The 14,990-nt window shown below is 48.5% G+C and overlaps 2 protein-coding genes across 7 annotated transcripts; both read right to left on the reverse strand.

The window, feature by feature from the left end:
* Positions 1-1,890: 1,890 nt before the first annotated feature.
* Positions 1,891-8,575, reverse strand: LOC104910812 (NACHT, LRR and PYD domains-containing protein 1b allele 2-like). Of its 6 annotated transcripts, none has more exons than XM_031553175.1 (16): positions 8,057-8,575; positions 7,729-7,904; positions 7,228-7,291; positions 6,835-7,143; positions 6,516-6,767; positions 6,208-6,261; positions 5,855-5,878; positions 5,214-5,368; positions 4,562-4,629; positions 4,195-4,424; positions 3,840-4,096; positions 3,473-3,604; positions 3,242-3,398; positions 3,049-3,093; positions 2,759-2,812; positions 1,891-2,454 (listed from the first exon to the last, which is right to left on the reverse strand). In XM_031553175.1, the coding sequence occupies exons 4-16, from the start codon at positions 7,127-7,129 to the stop codon at positions 2,198-2,200; spliced, it is 1,980 nt and encodes a 659-aa protein (XP_031409035.1). In that variant the 5' UTR covers positions 7,130-7,143; positions 7,228-7,291; positions 7,729-7,904; positions 8,057-8,575; the 3' UTR covers positions 1,891-2,197. The 6 variants fall into 6 exon arrangements, with proteins under 6 accessions (XP_031409035.1, XP_010708651.1, XP_031409034.1 ...); XM_010710349.3 differs by having other exon boundaries at positions 6,835-7,146; XM_031553174.1 differs by having other exon boundaries at positions 6,835-7,291; positions 8,057-8,574.
* Positions 8,576-13,970: 5,395 nt separating this feature from the next.
* LOC100549006 (olfactory receptor 14A16-like) lies at positions 13,971-14,933 on the reverse strand. The gene has a single exon (XM_003206654.1). It carries the CDS (start codon positions 14,931-14,933, stop codon positions 13,971-13,973), a length of 963 nt encoding a protein of 320 aa, XP_003206702.1.
* Between the last annotated feature and the right edge of the window lie 57 nt (positions 14,934-14,990).

A 14,990-nucleotide genomic window follows, 5' to 3' on the forward strand; every position in this document is an offset into this window, starting at 1 on the left:
GCCCCTCTGAGTGCTGCTGGCTGCGGAGCTGTCAGCTCCACTGCACTCTTTTCCCACCTGGAGCGCCTGGGAAGAGCCCAACTCCCAGGCTGCTCCCCTGTTGCTCCCCTATGCTCGCTCATTATCACCACCGCGGGGGGTTCGTGTTTTATCATGCTAATTAAGCACAGGTATCTCTAAAGCATCTTGGTTTCTTTCTGTTGGGACGTGGCACAACCTTGTGCTCAGCCTTTCGACTTTCTTGTCCTCGCGTTCCTTTACACTCCTCTCCCCCGTGAGGATGTCTTCACAAGAGATTGCACTCTGCCTGCCCTGCTCTCGAGGGCAGCATCTCCGTGCAGCTGGCTCACTTCCTCACTGAGCCCTGCCAATGGCAGTCCTGTCCAGCTTACACGTTTTAACCATGGAGCAAGTGAGGCTCTTACTGGTGGGACAGGTCACAGCTACTCCTGGCATGAAGAAAGCTGCCGAACCTCTTCCTTCTGAGCTGGAAGGAATTCCTTCTGGCCTACACTCCGGCGATAACTGAGCTCTTTCTCATCCTTTTCTGAGAATGTTCTTTCCTGATTCATCAATAGGTGCTCTTTTGAAGACATCATCATGATTAAAAATTCCTTGCACCCGGTGGATGCAAAGATTAAAGTCATCTGTTGTGACTTCATTGTTCCTGTGAAGCAGGATCGTTGAGAAAAACAAGGCTGTTCACACAACTAGCAAAGCTAAACGGGAACGCTTTAGAACTAGCACTCATATATTCCTTTTGTTAAACTCTGTACTGTTAAAAGATGATGACATGAGTAAGGAGGGACTGTAAAGCAATGACTGTTTTTCTGTGAAAAAGGGCTTATGAAAGTCTGCTGTAAAGACACGATCAAAGTTTTGATTGCAACTTTGTTCATTCCACTTGAAAAAAATGCAAGCAGCATTGACTGCAAATATTTGAAAGTATAATGATTATTTATTTACTTATGTATTCTTGAAATCTATTCTCAAATTCCTTTATCACAACAAAAAGCAAGGCAGATCTTTTATTACTCACAGAACTGTGTTTAGCCAGTGGATCCAAACGCATGAAGTGATCGTCCATAACTTGAGCTGGCACTGCACCACGCCCTCCCTGTCCCTGGTTTCAGTCCAGATCGGTTTGATAGCGCACCAATATTTGGTTGGTGCTGGGGTTGCTGAGGGGCCAGGCTGCTCAGTGGGAAGAGCTGCCCCATGGTAACACGGGGAAGGGAGCACAGGCTACATTGCAAGATGTGCCAGGCCATAGGTTGGACATGCCTGCCATAACCTACAGAAACCCCACCTAGTGGGGGACCCACACTCTTAACACCCTATAGCCCGTGGACACCTCTCAGCCATGTGGAGACGCCAGACCCCATGGAGACACCACAAGCCCATGGAAACATCACAACCCCATGAAGAACCCACCTCCTCAGGCTCCCGCCCCACCCAGCTGCAGATCAGCCCCCACTCCTGAGGCACTGTCTCTATGGTGATGGCCTCCTCTGAAGAGGATGGAATGTGGTAGATTGAAGGTCAATCTCGAGTTTGTAGAGATTATTTCTGGGAGGTAAATTCCCTGCCCTGGTGTGTTTGGGAATTTGAAGAATCAAATGGCTGAATCAAAACTGGTCAATTTTAATGAAATAAGTCAAATGGTGATTGAAAGAAGGGTCACCTTACACTTCTTGGTCTGTGGAAGAAATTGCTGCTGACAGTGCACTCATAGTCCACCAAGGGAAAAGGTAGAAACAGTGGGTTCACAGGCTCAATGTTGTCCTCCAGAGACAAGGAATCAGAAATAATTGATCAGAAATATAGGAAGAATGAGTGAAAAGGGAACAATTTAACCACAAGTGTACCAAATGTGATAATGTGCTGGTGTTGACAAGAAAGGGAAATCGCCCTGGAAATGATCTTTATGCTCAGTAAGAGCAAATTACATAGAAAACAGTGTACCCATTTCCACATGTGGAAATGAGGCTATAATGAAACAACACCTATCCTATCCCATCCCAAATCTAGAATCTTCCAGCCCCATAATGGTCACACCCAGTAAAGGTGAAACCAAGTACTCAGTAAGAAACTAAAATACTGAGGACTCCCTGAGTGGTTTAGAGCTCATCCAGGAACTCATCTTCCCCACATCCTCCATGGGCCGTGCTCTCTCAGAGCCTCCCCGAGATGGATTTCACTGCCCCTGGAGATCCTGGAGAAGGTGATTATTGGTTTTCTTCAGTGCATCAAGGAACAGATCCTTGCAGGCAACATCCCAGCTTGGCATGAAGCTGTAAAGGAGCCGCATCTGCTCCTGCGGGGTGGGCATTCCTCGGATGCTCTGATACTGCTCGTTGGTCAGGACGTGCCCATAGAGTTGGTCCAGGACAGGGCTGACTGATGTTACACGTTGGATCAGCTGCTCTCGGTGTTGCTCCACAAAATGCAGCCCTGGTATGGGTGAGTGGTCGGATGCTCGTGCTCAGCAGGAGACATCCCACCTGCACTAGGACTAAAGGACCCTCATCTCTGCTTCTGTTGGACCCTGGCATGGCATATCACCTCTCCTGCCTCAGCTGAGACTTTGGACAAGGAGATAGAGTTTGACAATCTCTTGGTAAAGCTCATCCTGGTCCTCTTAATCTCTATCTAGGTTTTGAAGATCTTCTGTCTGCTTTGGCATTGTGCCCTCATGGCCTTCCTCTCGTGGCTCTGTGGGGCAGGTTAGTGAGGACAAAGGCAGCCCAGAACTCACCTTTGTGTTGGGCCTGGAGAGAAGAGGATGGCTGGTGCTCCGTCAGTGATGGATCTGCAAGGTTGGGGGGCAGGAAGAAGCAGGTTCATTGGAAAGCCATGGGAAGCATTTTGGGGATGTGGCTTGTGCCCTCATGCTGTCCCATTGGCCTGGATGTTGGACTGGGATGTAAACATTTCCTCATGAACGTGTCGGAAGCCATGCTGAGCAAGAAAACCCTCTCTCCATGTTGGATGGGGAAAGACCTGGACCTCCAGGCCAAAGCCACCCACCCTAATGGATGAACAAACCTGAGCACAATGATGTGGAAAAGGCAACTGGTGGCTTGATGTCTCCTGGAGGAGAACAAGAAGAATGGAGGACATTAATTGAAGACAGGAGGTTGAGACACACACCGTGAGAGATGTTTCACCCCCTGCTCCTTTCCCAAACTTGTATGAGTCCTCAAGACCTCACCTGGGGGCTGCATCCTGCCCTCCCTACCTGCTCTCAGGAAGGTGGCCCAGAGTGGGCTGTGCTCCATTTTGCCCTCCTGTGACGCCTTTGTTAAGGTGAGCTGCATTCCCTCCTGCAGGTCCTTGCTGTAGATCTCGGTGTAGAGCTGGCGGCTGTCTGAAGTCAGGTAGATGAATTTCAGCTCCTGGCAGAGGCGGGTCGGTGCATTAAGGTGATGCCATCCCTCACAGTGATCATGAGGGGCAAGATCCAACATACTTGGGGGTTTATCTCTGCCTCAGAGGGACTGGACACGCGGTACCGTGTGTTAAACTTCAGTGGCCGGGAGGTGTGAGGAGGTTTGTCCACCAGGAAGGAATGGCCCCGTCTCTTCTCATCCTTCTCCACTGCCTGCAAAATGATTGCGTGGTGAGAGAAATGGTGATGGGAGAGACAAGAAGAGGGCAAGGAGACCAAGTGAGGAGAAAGAGCTACAAAGAGATCAGGAGAGCAAGGTCCCAGTAGTGCCTCGTGGGAGTCTGTTTGCCAGAGGCGCTTCACAATCCCAATCTCTTCCAGGAGGCACCATTTTTTTACTTCCTACATGTGACCACAAAACTGAATCAGAAACCAAAGCTGTGCTTACTTTTTCCAGGCCATGATTGTTAGGGATGAGGTAGAGGTGAAGGGTGATGTCTGCAGCCCTGATGACACGGTAGAGCAGCACAAGGCAGTGCACAGGGATGAAGGGGAATGAGGCTGAAAGCAAGATGACACCCATAGGTGAGAAGCTGGGGTTTCTCAGCACTGCATGGAATGGCCTCACTGCATCAGGCTTCTCCAGATACAAGTTCCCATCCACAACGTGGCCGATACACATCTCAGACACACTTAACTTCCTCTCTGTGAATGGACATAATGTGTCACAGATTGACTCATCTGACCGGGGATCGGGTGCATTCTCCCCCAGGGCTGTTTCAGCCACCAAGCCTTCAATCTACCTGCAGTACCTGAGAGACACAGAAAGTGTGGCAGGTGAATGGCCTCAACAGCGCGTGGTTCAGCACGGATGTCAAACACGGGTCCGGCCTCCATCCATTCAGAGGGGATCCCTGCAGGCAGGTGACTTTCCCAGAAGGAGTACTCATACTCAATCGTGGTGGCCATCCTCACTAAGAACTTGAGATCTGTCTCAGTGCATCGGAAGAAGCCAGATCGAGGAAAATGAGCTCTGCAGAGTGGTAGAAGGAGAGAAGAAAGGATCTTGCAGGCTGGACACACTGGGTTGTGGAATCACTCTGTCTTTTTTTTTTTTTTTTGTATGACTATGTGCTCAGGGCAGGGCACTCTCCACTGCCAGGTGCTCACCTGTATATCTCCTTCTTGCCATCTTTGCCCCCAGTAATCTCTGGTTTCACTTCTTCTGCCCCGTCCTCCTGAACAAGAAGCACAGAATCACAGACAGGGTTAGGCTCAGTATCGGGGCTGGTTTGGTTTAATGGATTCCTCACTCCTGGCAGATTTTAAGAGACATGTGGATGTGATGACTGGGGACATGGTTCAGTAGTGGACTCGTAGTAGTAGTTGGTGACTGGACTAGAACATGTGTCTCTTTTCCAACCAAAATGATTCTACAAATTCTGTGATGCTATTATTCTACCACTGTCCAGTTCTATGATGCTGTGACTCTGTGTCACAGACAGGTCTACATTTGTGCTTTGAACTGATGATCTTAGAGGCCTTTTCCAAACTACATCATTCCATGATTGTATGATTTGGTCCAAACCCTCCTGCAGGGCCACCCAGAGCATGTTTCTCAGACCCAAGTCCAGCAGGATTTTGAAGAACCTCCGGGAAGGAGACTCTGGAACCTCTCAGGGCAACCCAATGCTCTCAGGCTTTCTTCACGAAAGAAGTGCTCCAGGATCTGAATCCCTGGTGAGCAATCACCAGAGACAGATATGTGCAAGGGTGTCCTGGAAAACCACTCTGAAATGAGCAGGAGAGCACAGCAGCTTACCTCTTGACTTGAGCATGCCATGCATTTGGGACTTGAGCCTGTGCCACTGCTGCTCTCCACATCAAAAGGCTTGTCTTCTGAACCTGCAGGTGTTGTGAATGGAAACAGCTTTCCCACCTGCTCTCTCAGTTTTGAGGCTGTGCTGTAGAATAAAGCTGCAAGATAAGGAGTGAGCGTTTATCTCCCTCTGGCCCCAAGAGCTGCAATGGCCTCTTCTTGTCCCTCCTGCATTGCCATTTCCCTCATTATCCTGGCATCATTAATGCATAAGACAGGTCAAAAGGCAAGAACTATCCAGATCCCTGGATATCTTAAATGCCAGGAGAGCCTGGCATTTGAATTGATCTTGGTTGACCTATGTGATCATTGGCTGATTGGAGGCCTCACACATTGCTTCGCTTACGCATCGCTGTCTTATTGTGATAAATCATGATAATGTATCTGTCAGAAATATTTCTGACTTTCTTAACCTGAAAAGCTCTGTTGGAGCCAGGTCCCTGACCTGCATGCAGAGGGAGAAAGCAAAGAGCACAAGCCAGTCCTGCTTCTGGAAGGGTATGTCTAGAGGGATGGGAGGTGTTGTACAGAAAGTGATGTAGTTCAGCAAAGGAAGTGACGATGCTGAGCAGCTCAGGGCTCACCTTGTGTATTAGACATCCAGGCATCTGCAGGAGAGAAGAGATGGCAGTGAGGCAGAGAAATATAGAGTGAGCTGATTGCTTTGAGGTCCTGGGGAAGGCTGCTTGGGGCAGAGCAAAACAGATCCTAACTAAAGAAATGCAGTAAAGCAAAAGGAGAATGCATTTGTGGCCTATGAGAGGGGCATCCTGCTGCACTGAGTACATAGCTGAAGGAAGGTAACCAAAAGCCAAGGACTGTTTGGAAACTTGTCCATTTTAACCAGCATTACTTCACAGAATGGGTCAGGAGGGGACTATGGGGAGATGATGCAGTTTAACAAAGGGATGACTGTGTTGAGCAGTTCAGAACTCACCCAGATTTACTATCCAGCTTTCAAATGCCGAGGAGTAGAGGGTCAATTCATCTCCTAGAGTGGAACAGTGGTGAGTTGGATAAATCTAAGGTTAAAGAATTACCTCTGCAGAAATGTGGTACAAGAATGGGACTTCCTCATGTGCTCTCTACACCCTCCACTACTTGCTTCTGCAGTTGCTGAGCAATAGCTCCCACACAAATGCCTCCTGTCCATCCCAAGTACAACGGTGTGTAGATGTCCCTGTGGTCCTCCTTTTCTCCTGAAGGCTTTTCTCAACTGTGAAGATAATCGAGTTTCATTCTTACCTGCATATTGCAAGAAGAGGGAGAGAGTATTTCTCCTCAGCACGTTGTACAGACAATATTTGGCTGTGGCATCCCACACTGGCACAAGTTCATAGAGCTTCTGCATTCTCTTCTGGTTGGTACTCTCTGCCATGATGCTATCACGCTGCGTGGAGCTCAGTACACCTTCCTGGAGGAGTTCCTCGATAATCCTTTCCACATTATAGGCTTGCTGGGTTAGAAACTCTTTGTTCTTCTCAACAAACCTTTCCCCTTGCAGAGAAGAGGAGGATGAGTTCAGTCACTCAGAGCTGCCATGACCTCACCTCCCCCAGCTCACCTGTTTGCAGCATGTCCAGGAGATGTTCGGCCTGCTGCACCTGTCCTATGGCTCTCAGCACCTCCACTGTCACCTCTACGCAGTGGGACCGCCCATAGTGGCTGTACAACAGGGTGGCAAGTGCAGCTGGTGACAGCCCTGCCACGCTCTCCAGCTCAATGCGCTCGTACCCCTCCTTGGGCTGGATCTTGCTGAGTTCCCTTTTGAATTTCTGGAAGTCATGCTCCTCCAGGACCTTCAGGGTGTTCCACAGTAGACGGGTCACTGCGTTCTCTATACTGCCTCCTGATGCCATCGTGCACCACAGCTCTGCTGCAGAGAGGTGCTTGAGAGACTTTGGGGATGAGATTCTTAACAGCAAGAGGTTTTCAGGACAGCCAAGACCCCTCTCACCTGACTCTATGGGGACACAAAGATTCTTCTGGGGATTCCTTCAGCATGAGGACTTGTTACAGTGCTGTGGTAATAATTAGAGCTTTATTATTACTGTAAAATTTAGGAGGACAAATTACATAAGCATTTTAGCAAGATGAATCGGCTGTTAAACTTTTCACTGGCAGTCATTCCTGAGCCATTTAGTGGAAAGTGAGAACACGTAGCTGAATGATATCTATGTCACGTTTGACTTCTTTAGATTTAGCATAGTTTGTTCAGTTAGCAAAATGCAGCATGTGGTATTCCACCTAATACTACTAGTTGTTTAATTATAAAAGCAAATTAATTTCACATTCTTTTAAATTTCACAGTATTTTAAAGCATTTAAAACCTAGCAGAAATATTTACAACAGCCATCTCAAGTTCAACAATTCCTAACCAAGGGAACAATGCATGTAGGAATTGGTGGATTTTTGTCAGTCACAGCAGATGTTTAATCATTGAAATGGAATGAATTACTTCCCCATTGGAATCATTCCAGTTCCCCAAGTGCTTTTGTCCCGGCCACTCTCACACACAGCTGTGCACACTCCAATGGCTGTCAGGGCTTTGGGATTGTCATGGGCCACTGCTTATCTGACTTTGGGATCCTTGGCAAAGTGAGGACAGACTTCAGGGTTCTGGTTACAAGCCGACTGTCAGAAATACACATACACAGAAATACACAGAGATAAACATTTTAGTAAGCAGCACAATTTTCCAATACATTCAATTTTGCAGCTGCATAGAGCATTAGCATATCTTTCTCATTATCTTGAATCATTAGTAGCTCCGACTTTTCACTTACCTGGACAGCCTTTGGTAGACCTGCTGCTCAACAGCGTGAAATTACAACCTAGACTCAGACTTCACCTACAGGAGTCTCTCTTTCAGTCCTCAGAGGAAGAAGATGAAGGTGAAGACATCCCTGGTCACCAAGGGCCCACAGGCTTTGCAGCAGCTCAGGTCTGAGCCGCTCTTAGGGTGTGCTGCTGCAGGATTTTGTGGGCTACTTCTCAGTTTTACTTACACTTCCTGATCAAGCACTGGTTGTCCCCACCCTTGGTGAGATAACACCTGGACTTTGATATTACTGACGGGCGGAACCCCACTGTCGAGTTACGCAATGGATGAAAAGAAAGCGGGACAACAAGTGACAGACTGCTTCTTTGTGCAGCTGTGTGCCTTGGCATGCAGTCAGGGAATGAAAGAAGCAGAGAGGCAGAGAATCATCATTGCATGAGGCAGTAGTATGCCCTCAGCACAGAAAGCCAACCGTACCCTGGCCATCAGGTGACCCTCTACTCTGTGCTGTGAGACCTCACCAGGAGTACTGCATCCAAATGTGGAGCCCTCAGTGCAGGAGAGACTCTGACCTGTTACAACAACACAAAAATGACCCAAGGGATGGAACATCTCTTCTATGGGGACAGGCTAAAAGAGCTGGGGCTGTGCTGCCTGGAGAAGAGAAGATTGCAAGGTGAGCTGATAGCGGCCTTTACATAAAGGGAGGCTACAGGACAGAAGGGATCAGACACTTTAGCAGAGTCTGTGGTGATAGGATAAGAGGAAATGGTCTCAAACTTAAAGAGGGGAGATTTAGGTTGGATACAAGGAAAAAGTGTTTTACAGTGAGGGTGGTGAGGCACTGGAACAGGTTGCCCAGAGGTGTGGAGGATGCCCCATACCTGGAAACATTCAAAGTCAGGCTGCACCAGGCGCTGGGCAACCTGATCAAGCTGTGGATGCCCCTGTTCTTTGCAGGGTTGTTGGACTAGATGGCCTTTAAAGTTCCCTTCCAACTACAAGAATTCTATGATTTAACTGAATACAAATGGCAAAAGCCTCAGTGGCACACGGGGCAAGTAAGGGCAATAATCCCTGATCCTAATTCCGTGTGTAGTAAGTGTTATAAACAAAAGGATATTTCTACAGTGAAGTACAACAGGGAGAAGTACGGAATGCTCTGACTTACCTGCCATGTAGGAAATTCACAATGAATAACCTGAAAGGTTTGAAGACAATTGGGGTTGAAGGGTAAATTATCAAGTGTGTACTTAGGGCTAAGCAGAAGGAAGTTAAAGGCTGACATTGCATCCAGGAAGAGTCTATCTTGAAAAAACCTTTATAGTCACCAGCTACAGAAAACAACAGCAACAAACCCTGGTGGAAAACTGCAGTAGTGCAAAGCATGCAGGTTGGCATAGAGCTGTCTGACAGTTCCTGGCAATGAGGGCATGTGCAGCAGGCCAGGTGAGTCCTGCGGGGACGGAGTTGTTCCCACACCAATGCAACCCCAGATTTAACAAAAGCCACCCGGCACCTGAAAGCACAGCATCCCCTTTCAGTGCATGTCACCATTAACAGCAGCCGATGGAAGATGAGTGAAGCTGGAGTCGAGTGTCAATAAAACCCAGAGAAAGAACAGAGTAAGCTACGAGTAAAGTGAGTGTAAACATTGGGTAAACTGTGAGTAAAACTCAGACTAAAGATGAGTAAAATCAGCAGTGCGGTGTGGGTACACCCGGAGTAAAATAAGAATAATCCCAAGTAAAATGGAGTAAACCCAATGTAAAGTGTGTGTAAACCTGGTGTAAAGTGTGAGTAAAACCAGAAGGAAAGTAAGGGTAAACCTGGAGTAATGTGTGAGATAACCCAAAGAAAACAATGAGTAAATTCAAAGTGTTAGTAAACCTGGTGTAATCTGCGTGTAAACCCAGAGTAAAATGTAAATACCAAAGAAGAGCAGAAGTAAACCCCGTGAAAAGTGTGTAGACTCCCTCTGTCTGAGTCACCACCGTCTTCCTGCAGTAATCCCGCTGTCTTGTGGAGACCATGATGAAGCCTGTGGTCTGAGTCTGCCATGAGGAAAGCTGGTCTGCTGAGCCAAGAGGTACAACACTTACACACCCTGCCACTTGGCCTGCTTCCCACACCCACAGCTGCAGCACCATAGAGGCAGCATGGGCTGTGCTCACACACAGACTTATCCTCCCTCTTCTCAGCAGGCAGCAACAACTCGCTGTTCTCTGTGGGCAGAAGAGAGCCTCCCCTCAGGCTATTGAAAGATTACCACTATGGGTCAAGTGTCGACGTTAAGAGTGGGCAGTGCCAGCCCCACTCTGCACACTCAACAGCCTGCCGACAAGCTGCCAGCCTACCAGCACAAGTGCAGCACTGTTGCTGGCTGAAAAAAAAGCCTACCCTGAAAGCAAGCTATCTCAGGGTTTGCTCTCACTTTACTCTGGGTTTGCTCACACTTTAGACCGGGTTTTACTCACACTTTACTCCAAATTTTACTTGCACTTTACACCTTACACAATGAGCTCAGATAGGGAACCTCAGCCATCGAGGAATCCTAGAGGTGATCATGGACTGGCCTGAAGGTAAAAAGTTTGGAACATCACCAGCAGAAGAAGTATCGCGTGCTAAAGAGGCCCCACAATACAGTGAACTACCAGAAAATGAAAAGAAATTTGCCCTGTTCACAGATGAATCATGTCATATTGTGGGGAAGCATCTCAGATGGAAATCTGCTGTGTGGAGCCCCACACAACAAGTTGCAGAGGCCACTGAAGGGAAAGGAGAATCGAACCAATTTGCAGAGGTAAAGGCTGTCCAACTGGCCTTAGACGTTGCTGAACGGGAGAGGTGGCCAATGCTTTATCTTTATACTGACTCATGGATGGTGGCAAATGCCTTGTGGGGGTGGTAACAGCAGTGGGAGCAAAATAACTGGCAGTGGAGGGGTAAACCTTTTTGGGCTGCTGACCTGTGGAAAGACATTGCTGCCCAAATAAAGGATATGGCTGTAAAGCTGCGTCATGTGGATGCTCATGTGCCCAAGAGTTGGGCTACTGAAGAACAGCAAAATAACCATCAGGTAGACCGAGCTGCCAAACCAGAGGTGGCTCAAATTGACCTGGACTGGCAGAACAAGGGTGAATTATTTCTAGCTTGGTGGGCCTATGAGACCTCAGGCCATCAAGGAAGAGATGCGACATATAAGTGGGCTAGAGATCGAGGGGTGGATTTAACTATGGATGCTACTGCACAGTTATTCATGACTGTGACACGTGTGCCACAATTAAACAAGCCAAGAGGATGAAACCTCTCTGTGGGGAAGGGCGATGGCACAAGTACAAATATGGGGAGGTGTGGCAGGTTGATTATATCACCTTGCCACGATCTCACACTGATGTTATGTGCTTACCATGGTGGAGGCAACCCCTGGGTGGCTTGAAACGTATGCAGTACCCCACGCTACCATCTGAAATACCAAATTAGGTTTGGAGAAGAAAATTCTGTGGCGGCATGGCACTCCAAAAAGAATTGAGTCAGATAGTGGGACTCATTTCAAAAATTCTCTTGTAAACACTTGGGCCAAAGATCATGGCATTGAGTGGATTTATCATATCCCCTACCATGCACCAGCCTCTGGTAAAATTGAACGCTACAATGGGTTGTTAAAAACTATGCTGAAATCAATGGGTGGTGGAACATTTAAGCATTGGGAGAAGCATTTGGCAGAAGCCACCTGGTTGGTCAACACCAGAGGATCTATCAATCGTGATGGTCCTACCCAATCCAGCTCCCTACATACCAGAGAGGGAGATAAAGTCCCTGTTGTACATGTAAAGAATATGTTGGGAAAAGCAGTTTGGGTCCTTCCAGCCTCTGGAAAGGGCAAACCTCTCCTCTGTGGAACTGTTTTGCCCAGGGACCTGGGTCCACCTGGTGGGTGATGGAGAAAGATGGGGATGTTCAATGTGTACCAGAAGGGAATTTGATGTTGGGGGAGGGCAGTCAGTAATTCTATGTGTATGTATATAGACATGTGTGTGTAATGCATTTGAATCATTGTTTGTTTGTTTATATGTACGTATATTAAACATGATGTAGTGATGTAGAGTAAGGGGTGGAATGTCATGATTTTATGTTTTTTGGTTCTCAGTATTCCACATCAAAACATCATGTAGTGCACTGGGAGTTAAAGTGTTAATGCTCCAGTTCCAGGCACGGATCCCTACACATGATGGAAGTCATGGGCTCTGGCCCTTCCGGGTGGGGCGGTCTCTTACTTCCTTGCAGTGGGTGCTGGAGGTTGCTTTCCTAACAAACTTTTCAGGTTTGACTTGGTCTTAAGAACTCTCTCTCTCCTATCTTATTTGATTTATTAGTCTCAATTTCAATTAGCTTATATTATATTGTATTATCTTGCATTCCGATATCAGTTAGTAAAATAAGTTTTCCTCCATAGATTGTTGCCGCTGTTTTTTTTTTCTTTTTTTTTTCCCTTCCTTGAGCCCATCTCCCATCTCCCTATCCCTTTTCCCTTTTCCTTCTCATTTTGTGGGGCTGGGGGGGCCCCTGTCACAGGCATAGATTGATCTAGTTAGCTCCGTGACAGCAAGGAAAGAATAAAGCGCTTTTTGCCTCAACCCAGGAATTGTTGAATTGTGTTTTCTCCCCCATCCTGTTGAGGAGGGGCAGAGACAGAGCAGCATGGGGGGCACCTGGGAGCCAGGCAAGGTGAGCACAGCACAGCTGGGCGCTGAGTTCCAGGCTGATTATGAGGTCCCCATCATGTCCCATACAGCTCTCAGCCAGTCCTGTTCTGAGCTCTGCTGAGGTCTGGGCCAGGAGATGGACTGGGCCAGGGCTGCCCATTCGCCATTGAAGGCATTGAGCTCAGGGGAATGTGGAGTTGTCCCGTTTCAGCCCTCAGCCCTCAGCAGATTACAGTGAAAAGTGCTGCTGGGAGCCACTGGCATGAGGTCTGGGTCTGGTGGTAGCTTCCTTGGGCAGTGTCTCCTTTTTGTTCACGCAACAGGAAACTTTGCTGGATCTGTGCCCTGAGGCACCCTGCTTCATGGCCCCACAGGCATGGGGGGGCCTCCAGGGCCCCAGGATCATCTCTCCCAGCTCCCTCCTCTTGTGGGCTCTCAGAGGCTGCCGTCCTTGCATGGACTGAGCAGAGGGCTTATCCAGTGAACGGTCACAACCAGATCCTGGTGCTCCTTCTGTCCCCCACCATGCTCTTCTTGTACCAGGGTTGACTTTGGGGTAATGGCCAGCATGAGGGTTGGGAGAGGACTTCTGCCTGGGACAGGGACTGAGCAACAGCAGCAAGGTCATAGGGGTCCTGGTCACACTTGATTCTTCAGGGAAATTTCATGAGCGCATCAACTCCCATCAGACCCCATCCCTCCTCTGATCTGTTTGGCCATTGATGGGTGTCTCTGTGCTGGTCGTGATGATCAGAGTGGGCAGCAGACCCAGGTGGACAGGGATGAGTGCTGATAAATCCTCTCCCTGGGAGTCTGTGGGTGTGCAAAATGCTTGGAATGACAATGGAGCATTTCCAAAGGCACTGTGTGTGCACAGGTATGCCTGAGGAATCTTCCTCCGTCTCCTGTCCTGGGTCTGCTGCATCCCCACTGCCTCCATGCTACCTGCTGGCATCTCACTACCCTGCAGATGCAGAGGCTTTGGGAGAGTCAGCACTGACCCATATGGGCTCCAGGAGAAAGAGAGCAGGGTGATACTTTAGTGGAAGTGGTAGGAAGCCAAACACTTGTATAGGAACACGGTAACCACTAATGATAATTGCACACACACATAAATATATGAACAGCAAAGAAAAATGTATCTACTAATATAAATAAATATTACAAACATTAAAAAACATAATATAGGCCTGTTACAGGACAGACTGTGAGTCATTTGTAGAGACAGATGAGAAGTTCATTCCTGCTGAAACGTGTCCATAACATCATGTCCCTCACTGCATTCTTGAGCTCCTGGTTCCTCATGCTGTAGATGAGGGGATTCAGAGTTGGAGGCACCACCGAGTACAGAAATGAAACCACCAGGTTGAGGGATGGGGAACAGATGGAGGAGGGCTTCAGGTAGGCCAGAAAGTCAGTGGTGACAAAGAGGGAGACCACGGCCAGGTGAGGGAGGCATGTGGAGAAGGCTTTGTGCCGGCCCTGCTCAGAGGGCATCCTCAGCACAGCCCTGAAGATCTGCACATAAGACACAACAATGAAAGCAAAGCACCCAAATACAGCAAGAACACTAAGCACAAGAAATACAGTTTCCCTGAGGTAGTCTGATTCTGAGCAGGAGAGCTTGAGGATCTGGGGGATTTCACAGAAGAATTGGTTCACAACTTTACCTTGACACAGTGTCTGAGAAAATGTACTGGCAGTGTGCAACAGAGCATAGAGAACCCCAGTGGCCCAGGCAGCTGCTGCCATGGTGGCACAAGCTCTGCTGTCCATCAAGGTCCCGTAGTGCAGGGGCTTGCAGATGGCAACGTAGCGGTCATAGGACATGATGGTGAGAATGCAATACTCTGCTGAAAACAAAAACAAAAAGAAAAAGACCTGTGCAGCACATCCTGCGTAGGAGATGGCCCTGGTGTTCCAGAGGGCATTGGCCATGGCTTTGGGGAGAGTGGTGGAGATGCAGCCCAGGTCGAGGAGGGCGAGGTTGAGCAGGAAGAAGTACATGGGGCTGTGCAGGCGGTGGTGGCAGGCTACGGCTGTGCTGATGAGGCCGTTGCCCAGGAGGGCAGCCAGGTAGATGCCCAGCAAGAGCCAGAAGTGCAGGAGCTGCAGCTGCCGCGTGTCTGCCAACGCCAGCAGGAGGAACTCGCTGATGGAGCTGCTGTTGGGCATCTGCAGTTCGTGGGCATGGAGTCCTGTGCAGAGTGCAGAAGATAATGACAAGGCAAG

Source organism: Meleagris gallopavo, chromosome 4 (assembly GCF_000146605.3).
Source record: "Meleagris gallopavo isolate NT-WF06-2002-E0010 breed Aviagen turkey brand Nicholas breeding stock chromosome 4, Turkey_5.1, whole genome shotgun sequence".
In the NCBI taxonomy this organism is placed as follows: domain Eukaryota; kingdom Metazoa; phylum Chordata; class Aves; order Galliformes; family Phasianidae; genus Meleagris; species Meleagris gallopavo.

Excerpts from the sequence above, each read along its gene's own strand:
- LOC104910812 (XM_031553175.1), bottom strand. The coding sequence starts at position 7,129 with ATGGCATCAGGAGGCAGTATAGAGAACGCAGTGACCCGTCTACTGTGG. Across the intron at positions 5,369-5,854 it reads CTGGATGTCTAATACACAAG|CTTTATTCTACAGCACAGCC; the intron begins GTGAGCCCTGAG and ends CTTATCTTGCAG. Across the intron at positions 4,630-5,213 it reads TGGCATGCTCAAGTCAAGAG|GAGGACGGGGCAGAAGAAGT; the intron begins GTAAGCTGCTGT and ends CTTCTTGTTCAG.
- LOC100549006 (XM_003206654.1), bottom strand. The coding sequence starts at position 14,933 with ATGCCCAACAGCAGCTCCATCAGCGAGTTCCTCCTGCTGGCGTTGGCA.